At 41.3% G+C, this 18,625-nt stretch overlaps 1 protein-coding gene across 4 annotated transcripts in view; it reads left to right on the forward strand.

The window, feature by feature from the left end:
* LOC139823803 (UDP-glycosyltransferase UGT5-like) overlaps nucleotides 1-18,625 on the forward strand; it is a 126,426-nt gene continuing 107,801 nt past the window's right edge. Inside the window, exons 1-3 of one of the 4 annotated variants that reach the window (XM_071796290.1) lie at nucleotides 17-452; nucleotides 3,170-3,406; nucleotides 7,899-8,057. In XM_071796290.1, the coding sequence (XP_071652391.1) occupies nucleotides 225-452; nucleotides 3,170-3,406; nucleotides 7,899-8,057 (624 nt within the window). In that variant the 5' untranslated portion in view covers nucleotides 17-224. Of the gene's footprint in view, nucleotides 453-3,169; nucleotides 3,407-7,898; nucleotides 8,058-18,625 lie in introns of all 4 variants that reach the window. The other 3 variants (XM_071796292.1, XM_071796291.1, XM_071796293.1) reach the window with 3 other exon arrangements.

Genomic DNA, 18,625 nt, shown 5'->3' on the forward strand with positions numbered 1-18,625 from the left:
ATGTTAATAATTTATTTATGCATCTTTTCTTCTCTTATTTTTATGCTTATATATAGCTAAGTTGTCGAAAAATTCTCAATATTACCAGCCTGAAGTTATATAAAGTAACATTATAATAAACGCTGTTATCTCGAAATGAAAAGAGAGGGAATGCTACACTAGGCATACAGATACATTTTGTTTCAGTTCTGATTGAGAGACCACGCGAGAAGTTTTGCGCTACAATGTTAAGTCGTGTCATTTTCCTTGTTTGTTGTATTTTAATGAGTGATCTCGTTACAGCGTCGAAACCATTGTCGATTTTAGTAATACAGAATATTCCGTTGCCTAGCCACCACGTCTGGACGGAGTATTTGGTTAAAGGGCTGCTTCGCAAAGGTCATCATGTACACGCAGTGAGCACACATGAGACTAAGGTCAAGGGTAAACTCGCGCAGAATTTGACGTACGCCGTAAGTAGATGATATTGTATGAGACTGGAAGACATTCTGAGAGATATAAATTGATTATTTGCAAATTATAAAACAAATAAAAAAGATGTACATATAACTTTTCTATTTTAAAATATTGTTTTCTATTTTACGTACGATCTCTTTCGGAGATTTTAATTTATCATATTTTCATATTAGCCGAGTGAAATAGGAAATTTTTGACGTTTGACGGAAATAACTGATAAAGTTTTGAAACTTGGCAAATACGTTTATTCAGGCGCATTATTAATCATACTAAAAGTCCTGAACTTAATCTGTTGCGCTCGAGCCGCCATGCATCTTAGAAAAATGGCGCTCCAATTTAGTTTTTTGCTTATATCTCGCTAACTATTAGCGATATCGGAATTATGTTCATATAAAAAATAAGGGTTATAAAATTCTCTACAAAAGAGTTTTATATATTTTTTCCGTATTTATTTTTATTATTAAAATATTGTATTTTAAGGTAGTACGTCCGTAAACTCATTTTCTTAGGAATCTTGTAAAATTTGGATAATATATTATATTAATGTAAGCACGCTCTACACACATGTGATTAGAAAAAGATTGATGGAAGTCAGAAATAATACTTTTTACATGTATCATAGAACGAAAACAGCTTCCAATATTACGTTTCTAATTGTAGAGATCAAACTACTTTTACGGTTTTAATGAAAAACAAGAAGACGATAAAAGAGATTTGAAAGAATATTCTTACAAAAATACAAGACCTTTGATCGTTTAGTTTCGAAGCAATTGATACATAAAGTACACAATTTCTATTAGCGGATATGACAGCTAACTTTTGAAAATCTAATAGCACACATGTCTATATACACCGGGTGTTTCATTTTAGTCGCCCCAGGCAAATATCTCGAAAAATATAAAAGATACGGAAAAACAGACAAAAGTTGTTTGGTTCGAAGGGGGACATAAGATGGTGTCATTGGTTTGACCTTGAGTGAACGTGCCGAGGTCATATATAGTTCAACTTTGTTTTTTTAAATGAAACTTCCTATTTTTCATTGCATATTCTTGTAGCTTACCTAAAGAGCTTTTCAAAACCCTATATTTGAGTATTTTTTCATGAAGTACTTTTCGAGTTACAAGACTTGAAAGTTATTGGGTTGCAATTATGTATCCAACAGAATGGTAGTACATTTGAGCATTTGCTGTAAACCAAAAATACACAATGTGACTTCGATGTGACCCTACTTGTGAGTCAATCAGTCTTGCCTTCACTGACCGGATCAATGTTGGGTCTTGCCTTCACTGGCCGGATCAATCTTGGGTCTTGCCTTCACTGGCCGGATTAAATCTTGGGCCTTGCCTTCACTGGCCGGATCAAATCTTGGGTCTTGCCTTCACTAGCCGGATCAATGTTGGGTCTTGTCTTCATTGGCCGGTACACCTTGGGTAATGCTAATGCCGGCGGGATTGTAACTTTCAAGCCTTGTAACTCAAAAAGTAATAATAATAATTAAAATACATACGGAAAAAATGTATAAAACTTTTTTGTAGAGAATTTTATAAGCTTTATTTTTTATATAAAACATAATTCCGATATCGCTAATGATTAGCGCGATATAAGTAAAAAATATAAAAACTAAATATAAAAACTAAATTAGAGCGCAATTTTTCCAAGATGATGGCTCGAGCGCAACAGATTAAGTTCAGGACTTTTAGTATGTTTAATAGTACGCCTGAATAAACATCTTTGCCAAGTTTCAAAACTTTATCATCAGTTATTTCCCTTTAATTTTCCCTATTTGACTGAGCTATACATATATCCTCTCTTGTATAACGAAAAGTAGGGGAAGCCCGGGCAGCCCGGATGTGTTAATTATTAAGGTTTGACAAAAAAAAAGATACAGTTAAAATTAAGATCAGAAACTTTTTTTATTTTAATAATTGTCTCAAAGTAATCAACTTTTAAATAAAATAAAAAAAAAATAAAAAAGTTAAACATTTAAATCTCTTTGCAATAAAAAATTAAAGCAAAAGAAACTGTCCGCTTTGCTCGACCTCGCCTACGCGCCTGGGTAAAGCGGGTGGGTCACTGGGACTGGTCCATTTCGTTTGGTCTGTTTTACGTTTGTACTGAAAAACCATCTTGAAACCGGAAAAAACAGCAGTCATAATCTGGCCCGTATTCATAGTCCATTCTTATTTCAAGACCGTCTTAAGTAAGATGATCTTAAAATGCTAATACGGCTCTGTGATTGGTTTATGACACTTTATGACATCTTAAGATTGTACTTAAGACAGTCTTAAATATAAAATCTGACTATGAATATTGGACTATGAATACCGGGCGAAGAGGATATAGTTCATCCGCTTTGCCCCCACCCGATTTGCCCAAAAGACCTACTTAATTGGCGCAAACTTGGAAAGGTTAAAATAAGTATGAGCAACAAGTGTAAAATTTTAAACTCCAATAGAGTTTAAAAAACAGAGAATTTTAATAAAAAAACATTTACTGTAGTTAAGGAACAATTACTACTAATAATCAAGCTACGTACCTTAGCGAAAATCGCAAGAAAACACACAAAATTTATTTTTTCCTCATAAAAAACTTACGAGAGCAAACATATGTTCTTTCGCACTCCCATGGCATCGGCGACCGGTCGTTCTCTCAGTCTATCCACTTTGCCTAGGGCGTTCGTTTTGCCCGGGCTTTCCCTACTTATTATTTTCAGGTTTTCGATGATCTGATGCAAACTTATGACGAATCCGAGGATCATAATCCAGCTGAATGGGAAAACAACAGTACATTATATATGATATATTTGTTGTATCAGTTTTACATTAACGCATGTGACACACTGATAAAAACTAAAACAGCGAAAGAGCTTTTGGAAATGACTAAATCTGTTGAGTTTGACGTTATAGTACAGGATATTAGTATATCTCATTGTTTCTACGGATTATGGGAGGTAAAGCAATCATTAATTTATTTAGTCTATTTTTAAACTGCAAGCGACTTAGCAAAGTTGTCTTATAAATCAAGTGAGTTTGCGTAACAAATTGAAAGTGCTTAGTTATCGCTCATATCAGCGATAATCTTAGCTTCTTTTACCATAATTGTTCAAAACAATGTATTGAAATGCGATTTCATTATATTTTTCTAATACGCAAGATGTGAAAAAATACGTAAAAAATGTCGTAGCCGTCTCTATACAGATATACAGGTGTTCGGAAATTCAACCGACAAGCTTTCAAGAGATTGTCGGAGGCACTATAAAGATCATTTTTTGCAAATAGATCTGGGGTCGAAAACGTGTCATTACATCGCTACGACATCGGGAATATCAGTGGCAAAAGGCTCTAACGTGAAATCAAAGACAACCCCGGCGTGTTCGCCAGAGTCCGCCAGTCTGTAGTTTGGCGCTATCGTCTGTGCAAAGATCATGGGGGACGACACACCTATTCTATCAATAAGACATTCTCCTGCATGACATCGCTCATAACCAGTAGCGATGTATAACAACACGTTTCCGATCCCAGGTCCATTTGCAAAAAATGATCTTCATAGTGCCTTTGACAACCTCTTGAAAGCTTGTCGGTTGAATTTCCGAACACCCTGTATAGGTTAACAACCGGGAAGTTACTGAAACTATGTAACATATAAGTAGAAAGACCGAAATGAGTTAAACATTATACTATAGAAAAAAGTCGAGCGTATCCCGTTTGACTCATAACGATTGGACACTGTTCAATTGAACGCTCAATTGGATACGTAGGTATATACAGTGAGTGCAAAAAATATTCGTACAAGGGAAATTTTTACGAAAAAGCCTTATTTGTAGAAAATGAACACTAATTAGCAGTTTATTAATACAGCATATAATATATAGATGGTACATTTTTTAAAATTATTTAAACAAAAAATATAATGAAACAAATATATTATTTTAATGATAAACAAAAATAAAAAGAATTATATTATTTTAGTACACAAAAAGTATTCGTACACTTCTTTTTAATTTATATATAATATATTAATTTAATATTTTGTATATATGATAACCATTTGGTACACTGTTGGAAAATTTGTGTTAAATATAACATAAATCACATGTCCCAAACGGCCCACTTAAATTTTTGTGTTAATTTAATATAATATGGATGTGTTAAATGGTAACATTGGTACTATGTTAAAATATTTCAACAGAAAGAAAAGATAATTTTAATCGTAATTTGAGGTCAATTATGCGTACAATTAACATAACTTTTATGTTGAAGTTAAGATTGTAAGATAAAATCAACACTCTTTTTCTGTAAATTTTAACACATTTAATAAATACATTCAAATTGTGTTACTTAACATATTTTGTAAATTATTTTAATAATTTTACATTTTAAATTTGTTAAGTTAAATTAACATAGCAGGCATATGTTAAATCTACACATGTATGTGTTGATTATTTTACACAAAAATTTTAACAAGGACTTTTTTTAACAAAACTACAAAAATTTTCCAACAGTGTGCGTACTACCCAGCGAGAAATGATCCATCGAATCGACGTCGAAAACGTATCAAAAGTAATTGAAATATTCATTGATTTTGATTGATTTATGGCACAACTTTCGATGACTTTTCGACTCAGAATAAATCGATTTCGACTCGATATTGATTATTATTTCGTCACTGTAGATATGGGCCGATTCACCGTCTCCGATTAACATGATCTTCCGATTAAACTCTTCGGCTCTTTCTAAGGGGGGGAGATTCATAGATTTGCAAGTTGCGAGGAGAAGACGGATGAATTGATGAGGGGGATTATTTAAAAATGGGAGAATATCTCTTGGAGATTGAGAAAGGTTTCCTCAATGTATTTGACTAAATAAGAGGCTTTACTACAGTACAATCCGCAATTAAATATTTCATGGTTAATATTTTGCATTGGGTTGCCGCAAGGGCAGGGCAGCGTTCGGCTGATGACAAAGAACGAGACGTCTGTCGATAGCGTGGACATAAAGTAAAGCAAACACTGTTGGAAAATGTTTGTAGTTTTGTTAAAAAAGATCCTTGTTAAAATTTTTGTGTAAAATGTATGTGTTGATTTAACATATGCTTTCTATGTTAATTGAACTTTACAAATTTAAAATGTAAAATTATTAAAATAATTTAAAAAATATGTTAAAGTAACACAATTTAAACGTATTTATTAAGGTGATTGGGCCATGTACCATATGAGTCAATATAAGGGCTAAATTTTTTTTTAAGAAAAACCATTTTTATGGATATATTCTAGACACTTGTCACATAATTACTGGTTTTATAATGTAATTTTTCATTCGATTACGTATCAATTTATCTACTGATAAATGTAAACAGTTCAAGATTTGACTTCAGTTGACATTCGTACAAGAGAAATGTCGCGACATTGCATCTCTTCGCTGTAGGCAGCTATCATGCCAGTGCCATGTGTTTGAGTGAGGTTATGTATTGTGTTTATGTTAAAAAATAATGGAAGGTAACAAACAATTTCGATAACGCATAACGGGAGATTTGCTTACAAAAGAATAGTGCTGTGGAAAGAAAACACTACACGGCGCGGCGTTGCTACATGTTCACGTCGCGTACAGCTGATCGAAAGGCCGACAAGAAACGCGACGATTCATCAACTTTTGATTGAATTTTTGGCCTTATTACACGTCAACGTCGTTTTGTCTTATACTTAACAAGTGCTAGAAGAATCAAATAATGTTATTTTCAGTTTTTTGAACTTGTTTCTTTACAGACAGTGAGTGAAATTCTCGAAAAATGTATGTTTTCGGTACAATTTTCCATAAAACCTATGTTAAAAATGCCAACTTTGAGATTTAATATCTCAAAAACTAGACGTCAGATCTTCTCAAAATTGCAAATTTAAGCGTATTTAGGTTTTTGAAATGAAACTTCTTTAGGCACGGTAGTGAATTCGATTCGCGACACGAAAAAGTGTAACGGAAGTGAAACTTCTTTGGTACGGTAGTAAGTTCGATTGTGCGACACAAAAAGTGTAACGAAAATTTGACCAATAGCCGTACGGCGTTGGCGAGACGGTTCTTCTTTTGACACGGTAGTAAGTTCGATTATGCGACACGGAAAGCGTAACGAAAATTCGACCAACAGGCGTACGAAATGAAACTTCTTTGGTACGGTAATAAGTTCGATTGTGCGACACGGAAAGTGTAACGAAAATTCGACCAATAGGCGTACGAAATGAAACTTCTTTGGTACGGTAGTAAGTTCGATTGTGCGACACGGAAAATGTAACAAAAATTCGACCAATAGGCGTACGAAATGAAACTTCTTTGGTACGGTAGTAAGTTCAATTGTGCGACACGGAAAGTGTAACGAAAATTCGACCAATAGGCGTACGAAATGAAACTTCTTTGGTACGGTAGTAAGTTCGATTGTGCGACACGGAAAATGTAACAAAAATTCGACCAATAGGCGTACGAAATGAAACTTCTTTGGTACGGTAGTAAGTTCGATTGTGCGACACGAAAAGTGTAACGAAAATTTGACCAATAGGCGTACGACGTTGGCGAGACGGTTCTTCTTCTGGCACGGTAGTAAGTTCGATTATGCGACACGAAAAGTGTAACAAAAATTTTCGACCAATTGGCGTACGAAATAAAACTTCTTTAATTGGTACGGTAGTAAGTTCGATTGTGAGACACGAAAAAACGTCACGAAATAGTGTCACGAAATTCGACCAACAGGCGTACAAAGTGAAACTCCTTTTGGATCGGTAAGTAAATTCAATTTTGCGACTCGAAAACGCGTCACGAAAATTTGATCAGGCGTACGGCACTGGCAAGACGGATATAGTGAGAACTGCGTATAACACTATATTTTCGAGTTGCGGGCGGCTTGGAGTGACTAATTCCGTTGCATTGTTTGTGTATTAATTTCAGAAAAGTTATGGCAAAGCCTTGGCTTCAGAAGTTTCACTTCTAACGCGCGTGGCGACCACACGCATGATTTTTTTATAACATATATTTAATTTGGATTTTTTTCTTTAACATGCTCTGATGGCCCAATCACCTTAAATGTGTTAAAATTTACAGAAAAAGAGTGTTGATTTTACTTTATAATAGAAGTAAGAATAAAAATTTACAGAAGAAGAATGTTGATTTTATCTTACAATCTTAACTAAATTATGTTAATTGTACACATAATTAACCTCAAATTACGATCAGAATAACATTTCTTTTCTGTTAAAATATTTTAACATAGTATCGATGTTACCATTTAACATATCCATATTATGTTAAACTGACACAAATATTTGAGTGGACCGTTTTGGACATGTGATTTATGTTATATTTAACACAAATTTTCCAACAGTGTACAAAAAAAAAACGTAAGACGTAAAAGACTGTAAAATATATAGCCTTTTGCAACTTACGTTATTCTCTACCTTATTTTAGTCTATTAACCAGCCTTCCGAAGTTCCGATCACGGACTTATATCCAATTGCAGCACTGCTGTTTGGCGCCGTCGGTGCTCAACGAAATATTCAAGTCGTTGCTCGGTTGCCGGGTTGTTTGTGTACGCGCAGCAAATGGCGGTTCATACATATAACGCAAGTAATAAAAAGCTGTGTTCAGCAGAGAAAACTACTTTGCAATTGTTGTAAAATTTGTGAATATGATCGGTGTATGCTTATAATTTTGGCCGAAACTAAGTAAGAGTAATCAGATTCACGAATTTTACAATTGCAGTTGCAAAGCAGCTTTCTGCTGAACACATTTATAACTAGTATAATGCCTGTACATAGGTGCTTATATATAAAAAGTTTTTTACTTTCTGTCTTTAATATTTATTTTCATAATTAAAGTTATTTTTTATTTTGATAAATGTAAATACAAATATCTTATTGTATTAATATTTAATATTAATAATTTAATTAGTTGCTTAATTTAACTTCTTGTTTAAGGAGGTTGAAGCAGTTTGGTCAACTCTAGATTTTAGTTTGTAAAAAATATATATGATAGTATAGGATCTACCGCATGTGTGAGAATTATTTCAGATTTATTGACCATCCAGAAGCTGAGATATTAATTTCTAAAAATGCGTCGTTTTACATGGGGTTAGATGGAGAAAGCGTTGACGGCGATGATTGATCCCAATTTTCTTTAATATCTAGTCTATATAAACGCTCAAAAAACGTGCCTACGCGTACAGTAAATTAATGCGAACATTTAGAACGCAAGAAAACACGTATTCACCATCTAATAACAAATATATTACAAGTTAAGGGGATGCTAAAGTGACTCAATTACCGACAATTACAGTCAAAAGTCTAATTTTGAAACGGCTTTATAGATCGCAAAATCCTTTTACAGGAGTAAAGTATAGGTACTAATGAAGGGTGGGAATGTAAAATAATTAGTAATAATTGAAAAAAATTAAAAATGTTGTTACCTCATTTTCTAATATAAACAGTTGTATAAGTAATATGTAAGAAATGAAATGTTCCCACCCTTCAGAAGACGTGCACAAACAATAACGTACCTTTGAAATTGAGATTGAAAGCCTGGAATAAAAATGAGACGTTCGAAAAAATTATAACCTATAACCATGTCTATCCTTGTCTATCATCATTGTCTATACAAGGACAGATATAGAATTCGGTCGGTAATACAAACGGCTTTAGGATCCTCTTAAAGCGATCGAAATTAGACTGAAATAGCAGTTGATAGTTCGCGAGTAGGTAAGTAGATGTGGCAACGCAGCGTCGCCCGCGTTTTGGCTGTACCCGAATCCTGTCGGTATGTGCACATTTTTGTGGTTCTCTTCCGTGCTATGTCCACGATTTTTTTATTCTCTTTGGAAATAAAACCAAAAAATCATGAATCTAACGGAAGAAAACCAAAAAATTGTGAACATAACATAAAAGAGAACCCTAAAATCGTTGACATTACCACAAAATAGTAGACACAGCACGGAAGAGAACCAAAAACGTGCACATACCGACAGGATTTGGGTATAGCCACGGTCTCGCGGGCACCTAACCTATCCAGAATGACAGAAAATTCACCGGCATGTTTACGTTTAGCAACTGCCGTTACGTGGCTCAACACAGAGGCGAGTACTGCTACCAACCCCATAAAAGTGAAACGTTGCCAAGTTTCAATCGTATTTAATATAATCGACGGAAAGTTATTAAAAAATCGATAGCTTATATAATTGTCAAGGGAGCTACCAGTAAGAATCATTATTTCATTCTATCAACGGCAAAACATATATTCATGCCATTTTTATATTGAAATAATTAGCAATACTACAAGTTTTCAAGTTGGCATTGGCAAAAAAGTGTTTCGTTTTTAGCTAATTAAAATATAAAGATGCATAATATGATACTTTTACTATACGTTTTATGCAATAGCAGCGTATGGAGAATAAAATGATACCTAATACAGATTTTTTAATGACCTAATAAAAAACTTTTTTCTAAACCGTCAATTGACTCAACTGGATCGCTTCAACCTCCTTAATAAATGAGCGGATGTAGTACTAAAAATGTACCTATTATATATGTTTGGCGTACCGCCATGTAAATAGCTGTATATTACACATTAGTAATAAGTCGATTATATATTTTAATTTTTAAAATTGTCAAATTACAAACAGGAATTTTGTTGTGACTTTTACAGTTATAAAGTAACTATTTAATGGCAATAAAAGCCTTAAAAAATTAATATTGTAACGCAATTATTATAATGCTCAAATCATAAAGTATTTACATTAGCCATGTCTGCCAATACAATATAATTTTTTATTCATATTGCATTCTATATAATGGCAATGTTATTATATATTTGACAGGCAAATTAAAATAACTTCGAATCGATATCTGTTCCGTAATTTCTGTCGCGATCGCGGTCAATATCGTATGGTGACGCCATCCGTCAGACGCCCTTAGAACGAGGGGATTTCGCGCCGCTCCCCGCGACAACCCGAACCGCGAAATTTTCCCGACGAGTATCGATCCGTCATGCCGTGATCGCATGATCACGAAAACGCGGCTGATTGGTCGATGCCCGTCGCGGGCCTGAAAGCTCCCGAAACGCGAGAGCTCCGGGATCAGTAGTCTCAAGTACTCCGGAACACGAGGTAGTACACAGCCGTGTATCCGTTCTAGTTTCCGTTTCACGCGGTCTCATTATTCCGTCGTGCATACGGCTCGCGTGCTCGTTACAAGCACCGCTGATTATCTCGCGCAGTTCGTGCGTCCTCAGCAATCCACCCTCGCTACCGCGAGCGGTGAAACATCGCGTATAAGTCGCGCCGCGCCTCGCCATTATACGACTCGAGTTTCTCGATTCGTCACCTGTGAACGTTTCGCGTCTTGTGTCACAAACAAGTGCGACAGCAATTGAACGCCGTAGGAGCGTTCGGCAAGTGCATATCAAAGTACGCTTTCGTTGCCAAAGCTGCCGTGATCGGCCGCATACGGTCACATTCCGCGACTGCCGCGTCGAGCGGTCACCGAATCACGTGCGCGCACCGTGACGCGCTCACATAAAGGCGCGCTCACCGAACTGTATATAGATTGTGCATTAAATAAAGACTTTTGTGCCTCGTTAAAACAAGTGTCCGTTTTCGTATCGCACCTCGGATCCTTGTCGGGGTCGACCCGGCATATTACGCCAATTGGCGATCCGGAGTTACGCCCGGAGTACAATTCGCCAACATAATTTCTGGTCCTTCGAGCCGGATTCGGCGTGCTACTGTGCCATTCGCAGAGGAAACGGACATAAAAATGGAGGAGCTCATGTCCCAGCAAAAGATGACGATCCATGCGATCGACTGAGCTCTCGACAACTTCAAGAAGATCGGCAAGTCGAACCTCACATATGGAGTGGTTCGCAATCGATTGCAGCAACTCAAGGACAACTTTACTCGCTTTGAGCGACTACACGGTCAAATCATGGCCGCAGCATCCAACGAGTTCATCATGACAGACCGGTACTTCACCGAGGATCGATTCGACAAGTGCGAGGCGACCTTCCTGGCCGCATCCGACTACATGGCCGAGTGGATGAGCAAGCTGGAGCCGCCGACGACAGCACAGGCTTCATCACCCGTAAGCCCGCATCATTTCAACGCATCGCCGCGTTCCGCGTTTCATCTCCCGCGAATAAATCTGCCTAAGTTCTCCGGGGAGTTTAGCGAGTGGGAAGCGTTTCGCGATCAGTTTAAGGCGCTGATAATAGACAATTGCGACTTGCTCGACGTAAATCGCCTGCAGTATTTGCATTCGTGCATTAAAGGTGAAGCCAGCAGTGCCATCCGCAATCTGGCATTAACTGACGCAAATTTCAAAATTGCTTGAAGCATATTGTTATCGCGATACGATAATCGCCGTCGGTTAGTGCATGAACATGTGCGTGCTCTCCATACGCTTCCTCAAGCAACTTCCGAGTCCGCAGTGGCTCTCACCGCGTTACGCGACAATGCGAACGTCGCGATACAATCGTTAAAAAATCTTGGTCGGTCGATTGACACATGGGACGACATTTTGGTTTATCTGCTCACGCAAAAACTTGATAAAGGCACACGTAAAGCCTGGGAATTGAACCTCGGCGATACTTCAGAGTATTCCACATATGATCAACTTAATAAATTTCTTGTAACGCACATACGTGCGCTTGAGAACCTTCTCCCGGTTTCGTCTCCTGCCAAGGGCAATAAACAAAATTCCTCAGTTCAAGCTCACGCAGCGAATACAAATAAATGTCCCATGTGTCAAAAGACGCATTTCTTGTCCGCGTGTCCGGACTTTCACAATAAAAGCGTCGCACAGCGACGGGATCTCGCTAAGAAATATCGGTGTTGTTATAATTGCTTGAGCACGCGGCACATTCGTGATGCGTGTTCAAGCAAAAACACCTGCCGTCAATGTCAGCAGAAGCACCATACATTGCTTCATGCTGCCGATGCAAACAATAATAATTCGACAGTTGAGAGCTCACCTTCATCTACGGAAACGACAACAGACTCAACTAACGAAGTCTCGTCGCATTTGTTATTTCACACTAGTTTCTCGAAATCGAATATTCTTTTGGCTACCGCCTGGATTAAGGTGAGCGGGCTCAACGGTCGACATAATATAGTTCGCGCGTTATTGGATCAGGGTTCCGTTACGACTCTGATCACCGAACGTTTAGCTCAGCGATTGCGTTTCCCGCGTACGCGCGTCTCCGTCTCTATCACTGGGATCGGCGAGACGGCTGCCACTGCACGCAGCGCAGCTATAGTTCACGTATCAGCGCGTGACGGTACGGGCCCGTCGCCCTCCGTCTCCGCTCTTGTTCTTAAGTCGCTCACGACTTATATTCCGCAGCGCGTTCCGGATGTAACAAACTTGTCGTACATTAGCAAACTTTCTCTCGCAGATAGCGATCCGACTAGCGCGGCGCCGATTGACGTAATTATCGGCGCTGATTTATACGGCGCAATCCTACTGCTGGAAGTACGTAATCGCGCACCTCACGAGCCCGTTGCTCAGAATTTGATATTTGGATGGTTCCTCTCAGGACCTATGCCTATGCCGCATGCCGTCGCAGTCACGGCCGGCTCGCATTCAAACGCACCACTGCACGGTGCTTTCGGAAATTTCAGATCAGCTGAAACAGTTCTGGGAGATCGAAGAACTCCCTCAACAAACGCATCTCTCACCGGAGGAGATCCGATGCGAAGAACACTTCGTTTCGACTCATTCGCGTGCCCCCAACGGGCAGTATATCGTGCGGCTGCCGTTCAAGTCGGGGCCCTCTATCGACATTAGCGAATCAAAATCGTCAGCAATCGCGTTGTATTCACGTATCGAGTCGCGGTTAAAAACGAATCCCGACCTTACGAAGGAGTACCACGACTTCTTGGCGGAATATGAGCGTCTTGGCCACATGACCAAGGCGCCCCTCGACGACCCTCCGAATCGTCAAGTTATTTATATACCGCATCATGCCGTTGTCCGCGAGCATAGCGCGACAACTCGCTTGCGCGTTGTCTTCAACGCCTCGCAACCAACCTCCAATAGTCGCTCTCTAAACGACCATCTAATGATAGGCCGGAAACTACAACCCAAATTATCTTTCATTATCTTGCGATGGCGTCAATTTCGGTTCGTCTTCACCGCCGACATCGCCAAGATGTATCGCCAGATTCTTGTCCACCAGGAGGATGTTCAGTACCAAAGAATCTTATGGCGACCCGACCCACACGGTCCCTTGATAGCATACCTATTACTCACCGTCACTTACGGTACGGCAAACGCGCCAAACGCAGCGCTTCGAGTAATCGAACAAGTCGCCGACGACGAAGGCGCGGATTTCCCTCTCGCGGTTCCGATATTGCGGTTTCACACATACGTCGATGACGCTGTGTTCGGCGCCGATGACATACTTCTCGCGCTTCAGACGCGCGATCAAGTAATCTCTCTTTTGCAACGAGCTGGATTTCACCTCCGTAAATGGGTGAGCAACAATCCAGTCTTGCTCGAAGGCATAGATCCGCAGGATCACGATCTCGCGTCCGCTAAAACGCTCGAGTCAGACGAACGCCTCAAGATACTCGGCATCAAATGGCCATCCGACCACGGACGTTCAATTTGACGTCACGCTCGCAGAATCGATTCCTGACACAAAGCGATCTATTCTTTCGACCATCGCTCGAATCTTTGATCCTCTCGGCTGGATCGCTCCGGTGGTCGTCACCGCAAAAATCTTGATGCAGCAGCTCTGGCTGCTTCGTTGCAAATGGGACGAAGTGATCCCTGAAGACCTTCTCCGTAAATGGAGAGACTATTATTCTCTCTTACTACTGTTGCGACAAATCACCATTCCGCGTTAGACCGGTTACGGTTCCGATACTCTCACCGCGGAAATTCACGGGTTTGCCGATGCTTCCGCCTCCGGATACGGAGCTGTTGTTTATCTGAAAGTTACGCATCATGACGGAACGGTCGAAATTACGCTCCTTCTCTCGAAGTCACTAGTAGCTCCGCTTAAGTCCACGAGCATTCCTCGTCTCGAGTTACTCGCCGCGGTTCTGCTTGCACGTTTTATCGTCGCCGTGCAATCTGCATTTACGATCGCTATTCAATCTTATCATTGTTGGACAGATTCTAAAGTCACAAAAGCTTGGCTCGCACAGCCACCCTCGCGTTGGAAAATGTTTGTCGCGAATCGGGTACATGAGGTTCAAACGCTCTTGCCAAATGTCGAATGGCATCACGTGCCATCACAGCAAAATCCTGCCAACCTCGTCTCGCGCGGCGTCAAGCCCGAAGCCTTGATCGCCCAATCGCTATGGTGGACAGGGCCCGCCTGGCTCAAATGTCGTCCGATCAGTGGCCTTCTGCGCCTTCATCAAGTTCTGTCGAGTCGCTTCCGGAAAAGCAAACTCACGCGCCCGTGCATATCGTGCAATCATGTGATTCCTGGGATCTCGATAAAAAATTCTCCTCATGGAACAAACTGGTGCGCGTCACCGCCTATATAATGCGATTCACTCGACGCGCTCGCGCTACGAATCGCTCGAATTCCGTCACCACGAAGTCAATTCCCGCGTCGACATTGCTACTCCCGGAAGAAATTGACTCCGCGCGCGAATTCTGGCTCAAACAAATTCAAAAAATGCTATTCCCCGCGGAATACGCGCGATTAAGTTTAACTCAGCGAATTTCGAACAACAGTAAACTGATCTCATTAAACCCGTTCCTAGACAAAAGCGGGCTCATTCGAGTCAAAGGCCGACTCCGACATTCGACATTTCCGGACGACAAAGAACACCCGGTTGTGCTCGCAGCACATCCGTTGGTCGCCGCGTTGATACGCGACACTCATCTCCGCGCCCTTCACGCTGGGCCGCAATTAACGCTGCACCTACTACGCGATCACTACTGGATCCTGCGCGCGCGTCAAACGATCCGCGCGGTTCTGCATAAATGTGTGAAATGCGCTCGGGAAAGCGCCCAGAATGCACACGAATTAATGGGCGACCTTCCTTCATGTCGCGTCACGTCGGCGCCTCGCGCGTTTCTACACTGCGGGGTGGATTATGCCGGTCCAATACTGGTTAGATCTACGACCGGTCGAGGCCACAAATCACGGAAGGCGTATATCGCGGTGTTCGTCTGCATGACGGTCAAGGCGACGCATCTTGAATTAGTTAGCGATTGTACGACTCCCGCGTTCATCGCTGCATTTGATCGATTTTGTGCACGGCGCGGCGTTCCCAGTGATATGTACTCGGACAACGCAACTACGTTTAGTCCAGTCAAATTAGACAAAAAAAAAACTTTTGCTCGGAAGTGAAGCGGTATTTATGAAACCTTTTTAGGGTTGTTGGGGGGATGTAGAAGAGCTTATTTCTGAGTTGTCGGGTTAATCGGACCGATGGGTTTTTAAGGGGGGGAGGGGGAATGAAAAATTTCGTTTTTTCGCAATAACTCGGCGAATTTTGACCGTACATGATTGATTAACCTCTCATTTTGTAGCTCTTTTAAAGCCCTACAATTCATTTTGTGAAGACCCTAACTTAAAATCAATATTTGTCGAGTTCTAGCCGGTAAAAGTGGGAAAAAATGTATTTTGTCGCGGTTTTTTGCGTTTATCTCGTTTCCATTAATAGATAGAAATGTGCCGCCACTGACAAAGTTGTAGGGCTTGAAGAGACCTACAAAACGAGAGGTCAGTCGTTCAGATTCGTTAAAAATTGAGCCCAGGGAAGTCTCTGGAAGTCGCGCTTTTAACGCGTGGCCGATTGTCGCCGGCGCGGCGGCGGCGCGCCGCCGCGGCGACGATCGGCCACGCGACGGTGCGTGTCGAGTCGAGTGCGCTCGACAAAAAATGTATTTTGTTGCGGTTTTTTGCGTTTAAATTCTATTTAATATCATGAAATGATACATTTATTGTGAAATAAAAAACATGAAAAAGATAATGAAAAAAGCTATCAATAAAATTAAACGGTATGAATTTTCAAACGCTTTGGTGAAGGTTCTGTGTTTAATGTATCAATAGGAAGTTCATCGTTCTCGTTGTCACCTTTGTCCTCTTCGCCCATGTAATGTAACGTGGCGCGCCGCCGCCGGCGACGATCGGCCACGCGTTAAAAGCGCGACTTCCAGAGGCTTCCCTGGGCTCAATTTTTAACGAATCTGAACGACTGACCTCTCGTTTTGTAGGTCTCTTCAAGCCCTACAACTTTGTCAGTGGCGGCACATTTCTATCTATTAATGGAAACGAGATAAACGCAAAAAACCGCGACAAAATACATTTTTTCCCACTTTCACCGGCTAGAACTCGACAAATATTGATTTTAAGTTAGGGTCTTCACGAAATGAATTGTAGAGCTTTAAAAGAGCTACAAAATGAGAGGTTAATCAATCATGTACGGTCAAAATTCGCCGAGTTATTGCGAAAAAACGAAATTTTTCATTCCCCTTCCCCCCCTTAAAAACCCATCGGTCCGATTAACCCGACAACTCAGAAATAAGCTCTTCTACATCCCCCCAACAACCCTAAAAAGGTTTCATAAATACCGCTTTACTTCCGAGCTCAAATGTCTAATTTGACTGGACTAGTTTCACGGCGCTCAGCGCGAAATCTCCGTCGCGTGGAGTGAGGCCACTCGCGACCCGAATTTTCGAAATCAAATTGCAACCCAAGGCGTTCGGTGGAACTTCATTCCCCCGTCCGCGCCGCACTTCGGCGGACTTTGGGAAGCGTGCGTCCGCAGCGTCAAGTTTCACATGAAACGCGTCATCGGGGCGCACACGCTAACATTCGAGGAGCTCAACACGCGCCTATGTAAAATCGAAGCGTGTCTAAATTCGCGACCAATCGCTCCCGTTTCAGACAATCTTGACGACTACAGTACAATGACATCGAGTCATTTCTTAATAGGCTCAGCGCTAACGAGCGTACCCGCACCCTCGTTACTAGACAAAAGGGAATCGCGTCTCACTCGATGGCAATTGATTAACCGATGCGTGATAGCTTCTGGAAGCTCTGGTCAAACGATTATCTTCATACTTTACAGCAACGCCTCAAGTGGCGTCAAGTACAGAATTTAGCTCGAGTCGGACGCTTAGTACTATTGCGAAACCCTCTCGCTCCTCCGAGCAGATGGGAGTTAGGACGGATCGTGGAGTGTCACCCTGGCGAAGACGGGCTCACGCGAGTCGTCTCAGTCAAAACGGCGCGATCTACGTATAAACGTGCCGTGGTCAAGTTGTCATTTCTGCCGGTCGATTAACACCCCGGAGTGACACTCTTCGATGCCTAAGCGATAAGAGAAACTGTACATATTTGTAAATATCCAGATGTATTATCCTTTTCTGTATAAATTGTTCATTTGATTTAAGTTACAGCCCTCGCTGTGCTCAGCAATGCGGGCTGCTTGAATTCGCCGTTCGTCACGGCGGGCGGCCCCGGATATTGCGAATCGTTATTCGCGGCGGGCGGTTATGTTCCGTAATTTCTGTCGCGATCGCGGTCAATACCGTACGGTGACGCCATCCGTCAGACGCCCTTAGAACGAGGGGATTTCGCGCCGCTCCCCGCGACAACCCGAACCGCGAAGTTTTCCCGACGAGTATCGATTCGTCATGCCGTGATCGCATGATCACGAAAACACGGCTGATTGGTCGATGCCCGTCGCGGGCCCGAAAGCTCCCGAAACGCGAGAGTTCCGGGATCAGTAGTCTCAAGTACTCCGGAACACGAGGTAGTACACCGCCGTGTATCCGTTCTAGTTTCCGTTTCACGCGGTCTCATTATTCCGTCGTGCATACGGCTCGCGTGCTCGTTACAAGCACCGCTGATTGTCTCGCGCAGTTCGTGCGTCCTCAGCAATCCACCCTCGCTACAGCGAGCGGTGAAACATCGCGTATAAGTCGCGCCGCGCCTCGCCATTATACGACTCGTGCTTCTCGATTCGTCACCTGTGAACGTTTCGCGTCTTGTGTCACAAACAAGTACGACAGCAATTGAACGCCGTAGGAGCGTTCAGCAAGTGCATATCAAAATGCGCTTTCGTTGCCAAAGCCGCCGTGATCGGCCGCATACGGTCACATTTCGCGACTGTCGCGTCGAGCGGTCACCGAATCACGTGCGCGCACCGTGACGCGCTCACATAAGGGCGC

Source organism: Temnothorax longispinosus, unplaced genomic scaffold, assembly GCF_030848805.1.
Source record: "Temnothorax longispinosus isolate EJ_2023e unplaced genomic scaffold, Tlon_JGU_v1 HiC_scaffold_19, whole genome shotgun sequence".
Classification (NCBI taxonomy): Eukaryota; Metazoa; Arthropoda; class Insecta; order Hymenoptera; family Formicidae; genus Temnothorax; species Temnothorax longispinosus.